This window comes from Salmo salar, chromosome ssa14 (genome assembly GCF_905237065.1).
Source record: "Salmo salar chromosome ssa14, Ssal_v3.1, whole genome shotgun sequence".
Classification (NCBI taxonomy): Eukaryota; Metazoa; Chordata; class Actinopteri; order Salmoniformes; family Salmonidae; genus Salmo; species Salmo salar.
Genome location: NC_059455.1, coordinates 39,016,548 through 39,036,499, shown reverse-complemented (window position 1 = coordinate 39,036,499; position 19,952 = coordinate 39,016,548). Strand labels below are relative to the sequence as shown.

General features: G+C 45.2%; 1 protein-coding gene across 1 annotated transcript in view; it reads left to right on the top strand.

The window, feature by feature from the left end:
• LOC106569543 (potassium/sodium hyperpolarization-activated cyclic nucleotide-gated channel 2) overlaps positions 1-19,952 on the top strand; it is a 71,660-nt gene that overhangs the window by 39,088 nt on the left and 12,620 nt on the right. Inside the window, exon 4 of the mRNA XM_014141001.2 lies at positions 8,314-8,532. Coding sequence (XP_013996476.1) covers positions 8,314-8,532 — 219 coding nt within the window. The remainder of the gene's footprint in view (positions 1-8,313; positions 8,533-19,952) is intronic.

Sequence of the window (19,952 nt, the reverse complement as noted above, 5' to 3'; positions counted from 1 at the left end):
TTGTCAGAATCAGTTTTTTTTTAGGTTTCCACCCGTCTCTTTAGGATTGACCACAAGTTCTCAATGGGATTAAGGTCTGGGTAGTTTCCTGCCCATGGACCCAAAATATCGATGTTTTGTTCCCCGAGCCACTTAGTTATCACTTTTGGCTTATGGCAAGGTGCTCCACCATGCTGGAAAAAGCATTGTTCGTCACCAAACTGTTCCTGGATGGTTGGGAGAACATGCTCTCGGAGGATGTGTTGGTACCATTCTTTATTCATGTTCTTAGGAAAAATTGTGAATGAGCCCACTCCCTTGGCTGAGAAGCAACCCCACACATGAATGGTCTCAGGATGCTTTACTGTTGGCATGACACAGGACTGATGGTAGCACTGACTTTGTCTTCTCCGGACAAGCTTTTTTCCGGATGCCCCAAACAATCGGAAAGGGGATTCATCAGAGAAAATGACTTTACCCTAGTCCTCAGCAGTCCAATCCCTGTACCTTTTGCAGAATATCAGTCTGTCCCTGATGTTTTTCCTGGAGAGAAGTGGCTTCTTTGCTGCCCTTCTTGACACCAGGCCATCCTCCAAAAGTCTTCGTCTCACTGTGCATGCAGATGCACTCACACCTTCCTGCTGCCATTCCTGAGCAAGCTCTGTACTGGTGGTGCCCCGATCCCGCAGCTGAATCAACTTTAGGAGACGGTCCTGGCGCTTGCTGGACTTTCTTTGGCGCCCTGAAACCTTCTTCACAACAATTGAACCGCTCTCCTTGAAGTTCTTGATGATCCGATGAATGGTTGATTTAGGTGCAATCTTACTGGCAGCAATATCCTTGCCTGTGAAGCCCTTTTTGTTCAAAGCAATGATGACGGCACGTGTTTCCTTGCAGGTAAACATGATTGACAGAGGAAGAACAATGATTCCAAGCACCACCCTCCTTTTGAAGCTTCCGGTCTGTTATTCGAACTCAATCAGCATGACAGAGTGATCTCCAGCCTTGTCCTCGTCAACACTCAGACCTGTGTTAACGAGAGAATCACTGACATGATGTCAGCTGGTCCTTTTGTGGCAGGGCTGAAATGCAGTGGAAATGTTTTTTGGGGATTCAGTTCATTTGCATGGCAAAGAGGGACTTTGCAATTAATTGCAATTCATATGATCACTCTTCATAACATTCTGGAGTATATGCAAATTGCCATCATGCAAACTGAGGCAGCAAACTTTGTGAAAATTTATATTTGTGTCATTCTCAAAACATTTGGCCACGACTGTACTAGTGGACTAGTATGAAGTATTAGGGTGAGCTAAAGTAGATTTAGTGTTTTAGAGCTCATATCCAGCTCTAAGTAATTAACTGTAATCAGATCCCCAACAGTTACTGAGTGGAAACAGTCGTTAGAGCTCAGTGAATGGATTAGGCATACTAAGGCATTATTTTCTCTCTCACTTTTGTCTGAGAGAGACGAGAGACAAAGGGAAGGAAGGGATCATCTCCAGCCCAATGATCTGCTCTGGGTTTGGTATTCCTGAATGAACACCACGGGGTCTATCATTGCCAAGATATGGAGAAAGAGAGTTTTCCAGAAACATTAATGCAGGGGAGCAGACACCTCTGTAGATTCCCTTCCGGTCTTTTTTTTTAGACTATGTATTTATATTTATCATATACATCAGTGGAGGCTGCTGAGGGGAGGACGGCTCATAATAATGTCCGGAACGGAGTAAATGGAATGGCATCAAGCATGTGGTTTCCATGTGTTTGATACCATTCCATTGTCTCCATTCCAGCCATTACTCTGAGCCGTCCTCCCCTCAGCAGCCTCCACTAATGTATATGATAAATATAAATACATGGCCAACCAAATGAATCGCATACAGAGAAAGGTTACTCCGTTGCATGTGGAAGTCAGTAGTCCCATGTTATGGTAATGACTTCTCTCTGGCCTTATCTGCTGTTGTGCAGCTCTTCATGGAATCCACGCCAAACCCATAGACCTATTCATCAGAGGAGCTGTTTCCCTTCCAGTACAGGCTTTATGAGAAAAGACCAAACGTGCCCAGACTCCAACACTACAGACCCCCCATCATCATCATGGCAGAGGTAGAGACAATTAAAACAGGATGCCAGGGTTCCTCTGGTGCTGACAATGAATGTGCTGAGGAAAGACAATGTCTGTTCAGAGATTTAAGACATATATTTCAGCGTTGTGTTCTCCTCTCAGTGGTATTGATGGATGAAGAGCGATGAGGCGTGGAGAGGGGGCGTGGGGGGAGAGAGCGGCGTGGGGGGAGAGAGCAAGAGAGAGACAGAGAGAGAGGTGGAGAAAGAGAGATGGCCTGTCTATCAGTCTTTCTGTGGCTGGTCACTGTACATTTAGATAAGCTAGTGCAAACAGAGCCTGCGGCTGCAGACAGGGCTTGATATCTGCTGATTTTTGCTCAGTTTATCGCTCTGCAGTTAGACGTGTCGATCGTCTCTCATTGGGTGTCTCTAAGTACTCTGTTAACAACAGAAGTAAAATCTTGCATAATTTGGTCAGCTGCATGATTAATTGATGTATTCATACTTACATTATTAGAAATTGAGAGTTCCAGCAACTCTCCACTCTCACAAAAGGAAATTCTCAACCAAAGCCCCCCAATGCCGATTCGTGTGGGCACACGCACAAAGCACTCGAGGCGAAGCAGTTTAAGCATAGCTTCCTAATAACCAGTACATCCAAATAACCACGTCCAAATAACCAGTGACAAAACCCCCAAAAATGGCTGCTTAATCTCACGCATCCCTAACAGTCCTGACAGATTCTCTCGGTCTATACGCAGAATCTGGCTACGGGAGATTACTACGTGCCTATCATGGCCAAGCAGAGCCCTGGCTTCCCATTTTGTTCTGTGAAAGGGAACATTTATGAGAATGTGCCGGTGCAAAGCAAACATAGGCTACTATCTATGTGTTCTGGCTTCTTGTGTTTGCCTGTGTTGGCTATGACCGAGTTCTTGGGTACAGTGAGCCAGCAGAGTGTCTCAAAAACCACACAAACACACCATACAGACCCCGACGTCATCCATGACATCCTGTTCTCCTCTACCTACTGCTGTATCTCCAATTCAGGCTCTGAAAACCTGAGCCCCTAGCCTTGTATCAATGAATGGTTTTCAGAGCCTGGCTTGGAAGGAAACAGCTTGGTTAAAAGTAATATGTGGGAAGATATATACGCTCCCCGAGTCTCACAGGGTGAGGTATAGCATCACTTTCATAGGTGAAACACCTGTACATGTAAGGGTTTGAACCTGTATGCTCCGGTGTGGATAACCACTCAGAGGATAGACTGCCTCACTCTCCTCTTCTCTCTCAATCTCTTTATCCCTCTCTCTCTCTCTTTCTCTCTCTCTCGCTCTCTCAGCCACCTGGGTTATTTTCGATCCAAAGTGCTCATCGTTCATTCATTATTCACTCTCTATCCCTCTACTGTTTCTGTTTTCTCTTCCATCGTTTAGCCACAGCCCCCTCGGTGTGGCCAACGGTTATTTAACACATCTCTATTCCTTCTCTTTCATTGCCTAAGTAAAACTCTCCCTCCTTCCACTGTAACCATTTTATACAGTAAATCTTAGATATGGACCAGGCGGTGCCCAGGGAACTGTATGTTGTTTCAGCGTAGTATATGTGGTGTGGTACTGTACATGGCCAATATACCACGAGTGTAACTGTAGCTGTCTAGAACCAAGAGGAGAAACAGAATTCTATTCTCCTCCATTTAACACTGCACCACTGAATGCAGTCTGGAGGGGAGAGTAGGACAAAGTGGAAGATGTTGACTGCAGCCTCTAGCTGGAACCTTGCCTTGCTCTGCTCTTCTCTGCCGTGTGTCATGTCGTGGGCGGTAGAGGAGGGGGTGGAATATAAGACATCTATGGAGACCTTAAGTACAGTGAGGGAAAAAAGTATTTGATCCCCTGCTGATTTTGTACGTTTGCCCACGGACAAAGAAATGATCAGTCTATAATTTTAATGGTAGGTTTATTTGAACAGTGAGAGACAGAGTAACAACAAAAAAATCCAGAAAAACGCATTTCAAAAATGTTAAAAATTGATTTGCATTTTAATGAGGGAAATAATTATTTGACCCCTCTGCAAAACATGACTTAGTACTTAGTGGCAAAACCCTTGTTGGCAATCACAGAGGTCAGACGTTTCTTGTAGTTGGCCACCAGGTTTGCACACATCTCAGGAGGGATTTTGTCCCACTCCTCTTGCAGCTCTTCTCCAAGTCATTAAGGTTTCGGGGCTGACGTTTGGCAACTCGAACCTTCAGCTCCCTCCACAGATTTTCTATGGGATTAAAGTCTGGAGACTGGCTAGGCCACTCCAGGACCTTAATGTGCTTCTTCTTGAGCCACTCCTTTGTTGCTTTGGCCGTGTGTTTTGGGTCACTGTCATGCTGGAATACCCAACCACGACCCATTTTCAATGCCCTGGCTGAGGGAAGGAGGTTCTCACCCAAGATTTGACGGTACATGGCCCCGTCCATCGTCCCTTTGATGCGGTGAAATTGTCCTGTTCCCTTAGCAGAAAAACACCCCCAAAGCATAACGTTTCCACCTCCATGTTTGACGGCGGGGATGGTGTTCTTGGGGTCATAGGCAGCATTCCTCCTCCTCCAAACACGGCGAGTTGAGTTGATGCCAAAGAGCTCCATTTTGGTCTCATCTGACTACAACACTTTCACCCAGTTCTCCTCTGAATCATTCAGATGTTCATTGGCAAACTTCAGACGGGCATATGTGTGCTTTCTTGAGCAGGGGGACCTTGCGGGCGCTGCAGGATTTCAGTCCTTCACGGCGTAGTGTTACCAATTGTTTTCTTGGTGACTATGGTCCCAGCTGCCTTGAGATCATTGACAGGATCCTCCCATGTAGTTATGGGCTGATTCCTCACCGTTCTCATGACCATTGCAACTCCACGAGGTGAGATCTTGCATGGAGCCCCAGGCCGAGGGAGATTGACAGTTCTTTTGTGTTTCTTCCATTTGCGAATAATCGCACCAACTGTTGTCACCTTCTCACCAAGCTGCTTGGCGATGGTCTTGTAGCCCATTCCAGCCTTGTGTAGGTCTACAATCTTGTCCCTGACATCCTTGGAGAGCTCTTTGGTCTTGGCCATGGTGGAGAGTTTGGAATCTGATTGATTGATTGCTTCTGTGGACAGGTGTCTTTTATACAGGTAACAAGCTGAGATTAGGAGCACTCCCTTGAAGAGTGTGCTCCTAATCTCAGCTCGTTACCTGTATAAAAGACACCTGGGTGCCAGAAATCTTTCTGATTGAGAGGGGGTCAAATACTTATTTCCCTCATTAAAATGCAAATCAATTTATAACATTTTTGACATGAGTTTTCTGGATTTTTTTGCTGTTATTCTGACTCTCACTGTTGAAGTAAACCTACCATTAAAATTATAGACTGATCATTTCTTTGTCAGTGGGCAAACGTACAAAATCAGCAGGGGATCAAATACTTTTTTCCCTCACTGTATGTGCTGTACAGTACACCAGAAGAGGTTGGTGGGAGGAGTTGTAGGAACACCTTCCTCCTATAGCTCCTCCCACAGCCTCCTCTGCAGTGCATTGTGATTGGTGGAACTGCTTCTCAAAGGAACTGCTTCTCAGTGTGGAAGAAGGAGTTTTTGACATCAGATGCTTCCTGGATAGGGGCTATGTTCCAACACTATCAGATGGTCCCAATTTGCTCCCTAACCCTTCCCCTTGGCCATAACCCTTTGGTGTTTTGGGAAACGGAAAGGGGGATATCTAGTCAGTTGGACAACTGAATGCATTCAACTGAAATGTATCTTCCACATTTAACCCAACCCCTCTGAAGTGTTTCCTTCCGCTAACAGACAGATGGAAGGATTGTAGAGGTCTGCCAACTAAATTCATCTTCAGCTTTCAACAAGGAGAGCAGACAAGGAAAGGAAGCTATCCAAAAGAATTAGGACTTGGTATTTCATTGCTTCCGTCCTGGACATTTTGCTCCTATGCACCTATAAATTATCGGCGCTATAAAATGGACGTCATTAAAAAAAAATCTGCTGCAAAGTTTTGGGGGATCTTTTGCACAGAGATTGCCACCCTGTGTGTGTGTGTGTGGATTCATATTACGATTTGTGAAAGGGCATATTTAATGACCTCTCATTAAAGTCTCTCTCGGTGGAAATCAGCTCAGAACCTCCTCTACCTCTCACTGATTAGGCCTCACAGGATTCCCCCAATCCCTCCCTCTCGCTCTCTCTCTCTTTCGCTCTTTCACTCTCTCTCACTCTCTCTCTCTCCTTCTCTCCCTGTCTTTCTCCTCCCTCTCCCTTGTCTCTCCCTTGTCTCTCCCTTCTCTCTCCCTTCTCTCTCTCTCTCTCTCCCTTTCTCTCTCTCTCTCTCTCTCTCTCTCTCTCTCTCTCTCTCTATCTCTCTCTCCCTCACTGTCTCAAACCGCTCTCTCTCTATCTCTCTCTCTCCCTCTGTCTTTCCCCTCCTCTCTCTCCCTTGTCTCTCCCTCTCTCTCTCCCCCTCACTGTCTCTAACCCCCCCCTCTCTCTCTCTCTCTTGCTTTCTCTCTCCCCCTCTGTCTCTCACCCTCCCTAATTCTTGTTCTCGCCGTCTAACTCTCTCCTCTTTATCTCCCCTGAGTCCTCATTTAAACAACTTCCTCTCCTTGTCTCCTTTGTCCCTAATGCTTTCTGCCTTGTTCCATCCTCTCTATCTCCCTACCATCCTCTCTACCTTCCTCTCTCTATCTCTCTACCCTCCTCTCTATCGCCCTACCATCCTCTCTATCTCTCTACCCTCCTCTCTATCTCCCTACATCTCTCTACCCTCCTCTCTCTATCTCTCTACCCTCCTTTCACTATCTCTACCCTCTTCTCTCTATCTCTCTACCCTCCTTTCTATCTCCCTCTACCCTCTTCTCTCTATCCCTCTACCCTCCTTTCTATCTCCCTCTACCCTCCTCTCTCTATCCCTCTACCCTCCTCTCTCTATCCCTCTACCCTCCTCTCTCTATCTATCTATCTCTCTACTCCTTTCTATCTCCCTTTACCCTCCTCTCTCTATCTCTCTACCCTCCTCTCTCTATCTCTCTACCCTCCTCTCTCTACCCTCCTTTCTATCTCCCTCTACCCTCCTCTCTCTATCTCTCTACTCGCCTCTATCTCTCTACCCTCCTTTCTATCTCCCTCTACCCTCCTTTCTCAATCTCTCTACCCTCCTCTCTCTATCTCTCTACCCTCCTTTCTATCTCCCTCTACCCTCCTCTCTCTATCTCTCTACTCGCCTCTATCTCTCTACCCTCCTTTCTATCTCCCTCTACCCTCCTTTCTCAATCTCTCTACCCTCCTCTCTCTATCTCTCTACCCTCCTTTCTATCTCCCTCTACCCTCCTCTCTCTATCTCTCTACTCGCCTCTATCTCTCTACCCTCCTCTCTCTATCTCTCTACCCTCCTCTCTCTATCTCTCTACTCCTTTCTATCTCCCTCTACCCTCCTCTCTCTATCTCTCTACCCTCCTCTCTCTACCCTCCATTCTATCTCCCTCTACCCTCCTCTCTCTATCTCTCTACTCGCCTCTCTCTATCTCTCTACCCTCCTTTCTATCTCTCTCTACCCTCTCTCTATCTCTCTACCCTCCTCTCTCTATCTCTCTACCCTCCTCTCTCTATCTCTCTACCCTCCTCTCTCTATCTCTCTACCCTCCTTTCTCTATCCCTCTACCCTCCTCTCTATCGCTCTACCCTCTTCTCTCTCTATCTCTCTACCCTCCTTTCTATATCCCTCTACCCTCCTCTCTCTATCGCTCTACCCTCTTCTCTCTCTATCTCTCTACCCTCCTTTCTATCTCTCTACCCTCCTCTCTCTATCTCTCTACCCTCCTTTCTATCTCTCTACCCTCCTCTCTCTATCTCTCTACCCTCCTTTCTATCTCCCTCTACCCTCCTCTCTCTATCTCTCTACCCTCCTCTCTATCTCCCTCTACCCTCCTCTCTCTATCTCTCTACCCTCCTCTCTCTATCTCTCTACCCTCCTTTCTATCGCTCTATCCTCCTCTCTCAATCTCTCTACCCTCCTCTCTCTATCTCTCCTCCCTCCTCTCTCTATCTCTCTACTCTCCTCTCAGTCTATCACTTCTTCCCAGTTTTTGTCTCTTACTTTGAGTCACCAACTCAAAAACTTTCAAGACTTTCCTCTTTTCGTTTCTTCTCCTCTCCTCCCCAAATGTGTTTTCTTCTGTCTTTCATGCATATTTAAATTCATTTTCTCTTTCATTTTTCTCTTTGCAGAATGACACATGGTCTGAGCTGTATTCATTTGCAGTGTTCAAGGCGATGAGCCACATGTTGTGTATCGGCTACGGTCGGCAGGCCCCGGAGAGCCTGTCTGATATCTGGCTCACCATGCTCAGCATGATCGTAGGGGCCACCTGCTACGCTGTGTTCATAGGCCATGCCACCGCACTCATCCAGTCCCTGGACTCGTCCCGACGACAGTACCAGGAGAAGGTAAAAATACTTTAGCCCTTTATTCCTCTGTCTCTCCCTCTGTCTTCATCCCGTTTGTCCTCTATCCCGCTCTCTCTGCCTTCATCCTTCTCTCCCTCCACCCCTCTCTCTCTCTGCCTTCATCCCTCTCCCTCCACCGTAACCCGTAACTTCATCCCGCCCTTAGACTCATCCTAACGAAAAGCTATAGGCTCCTCCACCTCTCTGTCTCTCCTTCCATCCCTCTCTCTCTCCCTCCATCCCTTTCTCCCTCCATCCCTTACTCTCTACCCTAACTCTTGTCTAATCCCTGGACTCCTCCTAACGTGAAGGTAAAGATTCTCCGCTATCTCTCTCTCTCTCACTCTCTCTCTCTCTCTCTCTCTCTCTTTCCTGCAACAACCTAACCAGGGCCATGCACAGACCTTTCAGGGGGCATGTACTCAAAATAAAAAAGTGTATTTTTGAACATAGGCCTATTTATTTCTGCAACAACACACTCACTCATCATCACAGTGTAAGGAAGCTAGTGACAGGGCCTCCTAAAGACAGTGACATCAGGAACAGAGGGTAGGCTATCAGCTGATCATTGATGTTGATGATTTATGTAAATCTGCTGATTAGCTAGCTTGACTTCTTTTACTGGTTGTGATTTACCTCTCTATGCCTTTCTGCGTCCCTCTGATGCGAGTATCAGCCAACCAGACTCAATATTGATGATGACGTAGACTAAATGAAGTGTTAAAAATGTTGTGGCAGTACCAGGCACATGCACAGACAGGGCTCTACCTGTGCAGAGAAAATGCCTCTTCCATTCTCCAAAGTTCCTTTAGGTTGGTGGTATAATTTCCCAAATTTTTTGTGTTTGTATTTTTGGTCAATTTTCTTGTGAACCCACAACCCGCAGCGCCCCACCATTTTTGATTTAGCTTAATGAGGATATTGATGCAAAAGTGTTAACAAGAGGGAAACATTTTCATTTTTTTGACTGTTTTGCTTCATGATTTGTCAACTCACATACAATAATGTATCTGTCGTTCCTGTCGGAGTAGGTTCTTGTGTGTGTCTTGACAAATCAGATTCACAGAAATCCCAGGTTGTGCGGGCCGGCACAAGGCAAGTCGTCTAGCAAAGCACAAAGAGCGTTCTCCACTTTCCTCCGGTATTTATTTAGCAAGTGTGATAACACCTCACTCTCGACAGACACTCTCAAAAACTCTTCACAGAAATGTTGCAGCAGCCTACACCTTAACGTTATCAATCTGACATGCTGTATGGGATGAAAATGAGATGATTTTTCAGACGGATCAACTGTAGGCTTTGGATAACAACCGCAGCTTCATAGGCTACAGCCAGTGCACCCTGTCATCTCTGGGGAGGGTAAACAAAGTAATGTTGTTGATGTTATGCATTTATAACCCATTTATTTGTGTAAATGACTATAAATACATCAATATATTTTCTGAAAATGTGAATGTGATCAAATGTGGTTACGTTGGCCAGGCTACCTTGACCATTTCAATCCAAAATGATTAGCCTACCTGAAATTAACAACACTAGTGATGACAGACTGTGAGTTACTCTTTTAATTATAGTTGCATAGGCCTACACGATACAAACCTGCATAAAGCAAGCTCAGCCCTTTGAGTTCTATTGTACAGGTGTTGTCTGTGTAAACCCCCCCTAACGTGTGGGGGGGCCACACACGTTAGTCGAATTTTAAAATATATCATATATTATATGAACAAGGTTGCTGCCCTAGTCCCAGGAGTTTTTCCAGGAGTTTTTTTTTAAACCATGTGACCTGATTAGAAAAACTCTAGTCCCATCATAGCCCATACAAAGCCTTTTTCCAACTGATTAATCACTGTCATACCCGATATGGTCTGGATTTATACCTGGTTAGGTTACCAAATCAGGAAAAACTCTGTCCCCCAGGGAAAGAAAATGGACCCACAACTCTGGGACCTGTGGTGCCACCTCTGGATCCCTGCTACATGACTATAGAGTAATTCTGACACATGAAATGACTATTAAATTATATGATTCTAAAATTATATTATGAAGTTAGGCGATTATGGGTGTTAGATTATCAAGTAACTTTTGAAGAGCATTGGTGATAAAACACAATCTGTAAAATAAAATGACTAGTGATCTAGCTAGCCATGGTAGTAGTATTAATATAATAATAATGGATGCCATTTAGCAGGCACTTTTATCCAAAAAGACTAACAGTCATACGTGCATAATCAAAGCCACAACCCTTGGTGTTCCAAGCACCATGCTCTACAGACTGAGCCACACAGGAAAAGTCAATAAGACCAAAGCTATTGAGACCAATGGTTATTTATTTATCATTTCATTTTGTGGCCATCTATTGCTTTTAAGCAACTAAATATTCAAAGTAATAATTGCTGAATGAGTCTGTGAGTGTGGTTGCAGGTTAGTTTGAGCACACACCCCTCAAAAGGTCTGTGCATGGCCCTGGGCAGTACTGTTGGTAGCTAGCTAAACACACTCGATCGGTGACTGCATCTCTCAAGCCACGCATGTTTGGACACCAGGCATGCGCAATCTATGTACAGGTCAGACTGGGAAAAGGTGAAACTGGGCGTGCGCAATCTCTGTACAGGTCAGACTGGGAAAAGGTGAAACTGGGCATGCGCAATCTCTGTACAGGTCAGACTGGGAAAAGGTGAAACTGGGCGTGCGCAATCTCAGTACAGGTCAGACTGGGAAAAGGCGAAACTGGGCGTGTGCAATCTCTGTACAGGTCAGACTGGGAAAAGGCGAAACTGGGCATGTGCAATCTCAGTACAGGGTAGATCAACAGGCGCAAACAACGGATGGGGTGTGGTGTGGCGAACTGTTGACAATTTGCGGACAATGGGATCTGAACAAAAACAATAACAAAAAATGTACACAAAAAAATACGAAACTATATATATATATATATATATATATACCACCCAAAATGTAACTTTGGAGACTGGATGGGCAAAGGGGTATTTGCTCTGCACAGGTAGAGCCCTATCTGTGCACTTCCACAAACCTAACCCTCATTTAAATCTTGGACAGGCAGTGCCAGGGGAAGGGAATGGCATCACTCAACCCTCCAATGACTCTCTATTCCTATTTCTAGCTCCATCCTCTCTTTCCATGACACATCTCCACCCTGACACATCTCCACCCTGACACATCTCCACCCTGACACATCTCCACCTTGACACATCTCCGCCCTGACACATCTCCACCTTGACACATCTCCACCCTGACACATCTCCACCCTGACACATCTCCACCCTGACACATCTCCACCCTGACACATCTCCACCCTGACACAGCACAACCCTGACACATCTCCACCCTGACACATCTCCACCCTGACACATCTCCACCTTGACACATCTCCGCCCTGACACATCTCCACCTTGACACATCTCCACCCTGACACATCTCCACCCTGACACATCTCCACCCTGACACATCTCCACCCTGACACATCTCCACCCTGACACAGCACAACCCTGACACATCTCCACCCTGACACATCTTCACCCTGACACATCTCCACCCTGACACATCTCCACCTTGACACATCTCCACCCTGACACATCTCCACCCTAACACATCTCCACCCTGACACATCTCCACCCTGACACATCTCCACCTTGACACATCTCCGCCCTGACACATCTCCACCTTGACACATCTCCACCCTGACACATCTCCACCCTGACACATCTCCACCCTGACACATCTCCACCCTGACACAGCACAACCCTGACACATCTCCACCCTGACACATCTCCACCCTGACACATCTCCACCCTGACACATCTCCACCCTGACACATCACAACCCTGACACATCTCCACCCTGACACATCTCCACCCTGACACATCTCCACCCTGACACATCACAACCCTGACACATCTCCACCCGGACACATCTCCACCCTGACACATCACAACCCTGACACATCTCCACCCTGACACATCTCCACCCTGACACATCACAACCCTGACACATCTCCACCCGGACACATCTCCACCCTGACACATCTCCAACCATCACAAACGTGTCTGTCCTCTGAAGTGTTTGTTTGATGTCCTTTGGGCATGTATTTTGCTCCCCAGATGAGTGTCAGTTTTAAATGGGCTGCTTCCAGAATGTGACAGAAAAGCGTTTTAATGATGATGCTGATTACTGCAGTGATACAACAACAATCAGTTGTGTTCTAACTATGGTAATGATCATGTTGCCTGAACGGTGCAGTGAAATTATAGCTTCATTTCCTGTGTATTAGTAGTACTACTAACTGAATGAATGAATTAACTACCATTGTTCCTTTACTGCTAGGCTATTCTTTCCCGTCATATTACTTCCGCTATGCATAATAATTCACAAATGATTAGCTATGTAACATGTAGTGATTTATAAGTAAAGTAAGAATTACTTTATTTTATTATTGAACCACTAGACATCATTTGGTTGTACCTAGTCGGTAGTAAGGTGGCCTACAAACTGATCTTTGACATAGGTACCAGATAGTACCTGTTGTATAGTAGTATAACACCATATAGTTTCTCTGTAGATCCCAGGTAGATACCTGCAGAGCCCAGCCAGCAAGCTGTAGTCTAGTGTTAATGAGTAGTGTTGCAGTAGTGTCGCCTGGTGTTAGCAGCAGCGTTAGCAACACAAGCCCTGGCTCCTGTCTCCAAGCAGAGTCTCTGTGGTTGTCGAGCTGGGGTAGTGCTCCTACCTCTCAGCAGCCAATCGGAGTGAGCGGGTGTGTTCACCCAGGTAGAGCCGCGTTGCCGCGGGCTGGGGGTAGCAGGGGGGTTAAGGGAGGGAGGCAGATGTGGAAGAGGAGGGAAAGGTGGAGTGGGAGATATGACGTCCCTCTGGGCAGCAGCAGAATTGATGAGGCAGCAGACCTGCTGCCAATGTCGTCCTGAAGGTTATGTCCCCACCATGGCCCCCTCTCTCCCTTTCCCTGCCTCTCCCACTCAATCTCTCTCTCACACACACGTTGTTGCTCTCATCCCACTCCCTCTGTGCTTCCCTTCCATCTCGATTTTCTTCTCGGTCTCTCTCTTTCTGTCTGTCTACCTTCTCTCTCTCTCTCTCTCTCTCTCTCGCTCTCTCTCTCTCCCTGTACTTCTCTATCTCCCCCCTCTCTATCTCTCTCTCTCTCTCTCTCTCTCTCTCTCTCTCTCTACCTCTCTCTCTCCCTGTCCTTCTCTTTCTCTTTCTCCCTGTCTTTCTTTCTTTCTCTCTCTCTCTCACTCTCTCCCTGTCCTTCTCTCGCTCTCTCTCTCTCTCTCTCCTTCCCTCTCTCTGTTGGCTGTGTCCTTGAGAGGTGCAGTGCTAACTGGCCACTACGGGGAACCGAGCAAGGGGGAGGGGAGGCGGGGAAGAGGAGAAGACTTATGGGCTATAGATGGTCTGAAGTCTCTTGCCTCTTATACATACCTTTTCTATGCGATTTTGGGCCATAGTCAGAGATGTCAGGACAATAATAGTCATTTTTGTCTGGGAATATCCTCTGTTACGGCAATGCTACTTTTCATTTCATTTCAAGGTCTTTCCTATGAGGAGCGAAATGTAATTACCTAGTTGTAAATCATATTGGATCACATTTTGTTACCAATCGTACTCGTTGTATTTCACCTCTATTAGATCTGCAATGAGATGGTTCTCCATTACCCTTCATCCTTCTTCTCGTGCCCTGGGCAACGGGTGCTAAAAGCTCTCTGTGTGATACACGGTGTGTCTCATCGGTGAGGAATGGTATCTCCCAGGGGGAGATGAACAACCTGCCAGGTATCTGGTTTTACAGCAGACAGTGACTGGTTTTACAGCAGACAGTGACTGGTTTTACTGCAGAGAGTGGCTGATTTTACAACAGAGAGTGACTGGTTTTACAACAGAGAGTGACTGGTTTTACAACAGAGAGTGACTGGCTTTACAACAGAGAGTGACTGGCTTTACAACAGAGAGTGACTGGTTTTACAACAGAGAGTGACTGGTTTTACAACAGAGAGTGACTGGCTTTACAACAGAGAGTGACTGGCTTTACAACAGAGAGTGACTGGTTTTACAACAGAGAGTGACTGGCTTTACAACAGAGAGTGACTGGCTATACAACAGAGAGTGACTGGTTTTACAACAGAGAGTGACTGGTTTTACAAATGCAATCTTATCAGAATATTGGTGTTCTAGAACGTCTTGAACAGGTGAATGGAATCTTTTTATCCTACCTTGAATCAAATGAAGGAGGATTAGGCATCCATGTAAAACTGCACTTGGACCATAATGGAACTCTTCCCACTGAATGGAACTGAAAGAGTTGTAATAGTTTGTCTCTCATTTGTATTTCCTGGTCTCTTTAATAACTCTCTGTCTAATCCATTTTACCACTCCACCATGCATTGCAGAGAGGCCAGGTCAGTACATTCCAATAGAAACGTTCTACTCCTCATGATCTGCTGTCAGTTTTTCCGACGACTCTGCTCTGCTAGGGATTATGGTTTCTGAGCTGAGGACCACCGTGTGTTTATTAAAACACCCAGAAAAGAAACTGTCAGTCCAGTGAAGCTGCTCTCGGCTGGAGGAATTCGCTATGCCTCCAACTATTACTGAGAGACATTTAAACCTTCTGCCCCTGATGAGAGTGGAGTCAGTCGCTCTCTGTGGGTTCACACTGTAGCACAGGGGGATGGCCACTAGCCCATCTTGGTCCTGGACAGATGAAGTGGGTGCATGGCCCAGCATTGAAAGACCTAATCCAATGAATCACCCGAGAGTCATTGGATTAATCAGGTGTGTTAGTGCTGGATTGGTCACCCTAAAGGCTGGACAGTATAGTAGCTTAGTACTCAGCAGAGGTCTTTCACAGCCCAAGCTGTGTTGCCTGAAGCATGTAAGAGGATGGAGGATTGTTTACATGTCAGCCACAGAAGTGATCTCCCACAAAAAATGACTATAGTATTCTATGGTATAAATACTATAATAATATTCACTGCAGTGTTTTTGCATACCTTACCGTTGCATTTACTGTAGTATACTGTAATATTTACAGTTAATTATAGTATAAATTATGTAGTAAAATAAAACTGTAGTATATACCATAGTAATTCATGGAATATTTTTGCTGACTGTAATATACTGTAGTATTTACAGTAGTGTTTTTGCGGACATAACTGTAGTATTTACTGTAGTGTTTTTGATTGATTGTCTTTGAAACCTACTGAAGAAATACTAAAACATTTCCATAACCTGTAGGTAGGTAGGACTGGGGTCTGAACGGATGGTTCAAAGCTTCTGCTCTTTTCTATAAACAGTAGAGAACACAATACATGAGCTGTGCTCAAATACCCATACTAACATACTGTATACTACATACTTAATGAGTATATACTGCATACTATATACTATTAGTTAATTTTAGTATACTGTAAATGAACAGTATGCTTTCAGTTGAGCGTACTAGCTCTTCGCCTGTCTACCGGAAGTTGATGCTGTTGCTATGCAACCTCTTGCTAGCTAGTTAGCATAACACATGACTAGTTAGACATTTTACGACTTTGGGTGTGTTCATTCAATGTGGAGCGCCAGAGTGCGCTCGTAAATTCAGAGCCTTGTCAGATTGTCCGTTTGTTAAATTCAGGGCGTTTCGCTCTCCGAGCGCACACTGGACGCTCTGGCCCAGGAGTTGGGTTGATTTGAGCGTTCTGACCTTACAACGGCAGTCAAGCACACAAGCTAACATTGGCTAGCTTGCTAGCTACTTCCAGACACAAATGAGACCACTCTGACCATTTTTCTCACCCTAGCAGAGGTGGTTAGGCAGTTTTCAGGTTATCCAGAGCATTGGTGACTCTAACTGTGCTGCTGGAAACAATTTAATTACGCTTTTTTGCCGACTTTTACTGACACCGGCCATATTGAACTGGTGTTGAGCGCTCGTAAATTCATTATTCTGCGCTCTGGTACACTCAGAAGAGAGTGCTCTGAAATCTGTGTAGATAGCCAGAGCGAATTTACGAAAGCACCCGAATGTCTGTTGAGAACGCACATCGACTATACCATTTAGCTAAGCTAAGAATAATGGGAATAATCAAATCAATAAACATTGGGTAGTTAGATCATTTATAGTTAATATACTGGCAGGTTTGATGTATAAATAGCCAACTAACGTTAGCTAACATACCGGTACATATAAGTAGCCAACTAATGTTAGCTAACATACCGGTACATATAAGTAGCCAACTAACGTTAGCTAACATTTCGGTACATATAAGTAGCCAACTAACGTTAGGTAACATACCGGTACATATAAGTAGCCAACTAACGTTAGCTAACATACCGGTACATATAAGTAGCCAACTAACGTTAGGTAACATACCGGTACATATAAGTAGCCAACTAACGTTAGCTAACATACCGGTACATATAAGTAGCCAACTAACGTTAGCTAACATACCGGTACATATACTGCTGTAATATGTTATGTGGTTTATAAGGACAGCGTAGCTAACAAATTGTCAGCCAACATAATGTGTAAGGTAACTTATTTGAAAAGTCATTACTTTATTACATTGCTCAACATTTTCTTAACATTTGTCATAATTAGTTAAAGCAATGAATTTGTATCAGCTCTCGTTCTACTCGTTGCAGATTTTCCTCCATTTTCTTCTAATCTGAAAACGATGTAAAGCCACGCCCATTTCCGGAAGAATTACATTATGGGCCCTAAAGTACAGAAATAGTGTCCTCTGCGTGTCTAGTTCATATTTATATAGCCCTTCTTAGATCAGCTGATATCTCAACGTGCTGTACAGAAACCCAGCCTAAACCCCCAAACAGCAAGCAATGCAGGTGTAGAAGCACGGTTGCTAGGAAAAACTCCCTAGAAAGGCCAAAACCTAGGAAGAAACCTAGAGAGGAACCAGGCTATGAGGGGTGGCCAGTCCTCTTCTGGCTGGCCGGGTGGAGATTATAACAGAACATGGCCAAGATGTTCAAATGTTCATAAATGACCAGCATGGTCAAATAATAATAATCACAGTAGTTGTCGAGGGTGCAACAAGTCAGCACCTCAAGAGTAAATGTCAGCTGGCTTTTCATAGCCGATCATTGAGAGTATCTCTACCGCTCCTGCTGTCTCTAGAGAGTTGAAAACAGCAGGTCTGGGACAGGTAGCACGTCCGGTGAACAGGTCAGGGTTCCATAGCTGCAGGCAGAACAGTTGAAACTGGAGCAGCAGCACGACCAGGTGGACTGGGGACAGCAAGGAGTCATCATGCCTGGTAGTCCTGAGGCATGGTCCTAGGGCTCAGGTCCTCCGAGAGAGACAAAGAAAGAAAGAAAGAAAGAGAGAATTAGAGAGAGCATACTTAAATTCACACAGGACACCAGATAAGACAGGAGAAATACTCCAGATATAACAGACTGACCCTAGCCCCCCGACACATAAACTACTGCAGCATAAATACTGGAGGCTGAGACAGGAGGGGTCAGGAGACACTGTGGCCCCTCCGATGATACCCCCGGACAGGGCCAAACATGCCGGATATAACCCCACCCACTTTGCCAAAGCACAGCCCCCACACCAGTAGAGGGATATCTTCAATCACCAACTTGAGACAAGGCCGAGTATAGCCCACAAAGATGTCCGCCACGGCACAACCCAAGGGGGGGCGCCAACCCAGACAGGAAGACCACGTCAGTGACTCAACCCACTCAAGTGACGCACCCCTTCTAGGGACGGCATGGAAGAGCACCAGTAAGCCAGTGACTCAGCCCCTGTAATAATTGGCATACTAACTATATCCATACTATGACCAATAAGCATACTATACACTCAAATCACATCACAAATAGTACAGTTAATGCGGTTAGTATGAGTACTCGAACACAGCTATGGTCTAAACTTGGCATGTAGGTTTCTCACATGGGTACCACAAATTGCAATATTGGGGAGGGGAATGGGCATTACTGTAATATTTACTACACTGGGTTTTTTTCTTCCGGATAATATTGTAGTATTTACTATAGTATTCTACAGTGTACTACAACATTCTATAGTAAGTACTACACATGATCGATGGATAGTACAGTGAGTGTACAAAACATTAAGAAGACCTAGTTCAATGACATAGACTGACCAGGTGAATCAAGGTGAAAGCTATGATCCCTTATTGATGTCACTTGTTAAATCCACTTCAATCAGTGCAGATGAAGGGGAGGAGACAGGTTAAAGAAGGATTTTTAAGCCTTGAGATAATGGAGACATGGATTGTGTATGTGTGCCATTCAGAGGGTGAATGGACAAGACAAAAGATTTAAGTGCCTTTGAACGGGGTATGGTTATAGGTGCCAGGTGCACCAGTTTGTGTCAAGAACTGCAGCACTGCTGGGTTTTTCACACTCAACCGTTTCCTGTATGTATCAAGAATGGTCCACCACCCAAAGGACATCCAGCCAACTTGATACAGCTGTTGGAAGCATTGGAGTTAACATGGGCCAGCATCCCTGAACGCTTTTGACACCTTGTAGAGTCCATGTACTGACGAATCGATCCTGTTCTGAGGGCAAAAGGGGGTGCAACTAAATATTAGGAAGGTGTTGCTGATGTTTTGTACACTCAGTGTAGTATTCTACAGTATACTACAGTTTACTATAGGATTCTAAACTGTAGTCTTTTTTCATGTGGGCTGTCTTCTCTCAGACACAAATCAAGTCTCTGACCACCTCCATTGCTCAGACTGAGTTAGGATCTACTGTGGCCATCATTAGTTCTTACTGTATATAGAGGGTTAAATATCAGTACGTACACTTTTAGAAAAAAGGTGCTATCTAGAACCTAAAAGGGTTCTTCGGCTGTCCTCATAGGAGAACCCTTTGAAGAACCCTTTTGGGTTCCAATTAAAAACCTTTTGGGTTCCCTGTAGAACCCTTTCCACAGAGGGTTCTACATGGTACCCAATAGAGTTCTACCTGAAACCAAAAATTGTTATCCTATGGGGACAGCCAAATAATCATTTTGGAACTGTAAGGGTTGTCGTGAGAGAGAGTAGACCAAGGTGCAGCGGAGTTAGTGTTCATCATAATTTTTAATTAGAACAAAAGAGAACACTACACAAAAATAAGAAAACCGACAGCCAAACAGTCCTGTCAGGTGCAAAACACTAACAGAAACAATTACCCACAATACCCAAAGAAAACACATGCTCCTTATGTGTGACTCCCAATCAGCAACAACGAGCTTCAGCTGTGCCTGATTGGGAGCCACACACACGGCCCAAAACAAAGAAATACAAAAACATAGAAAAAGGAACATAGAACGCCCACCCAATGTAACACCCTGGCCTAACCAAAATAAAGAACAAAAACCCCTCTCTATGGCCAGGGCGTTACAGGAACTCCCTTTT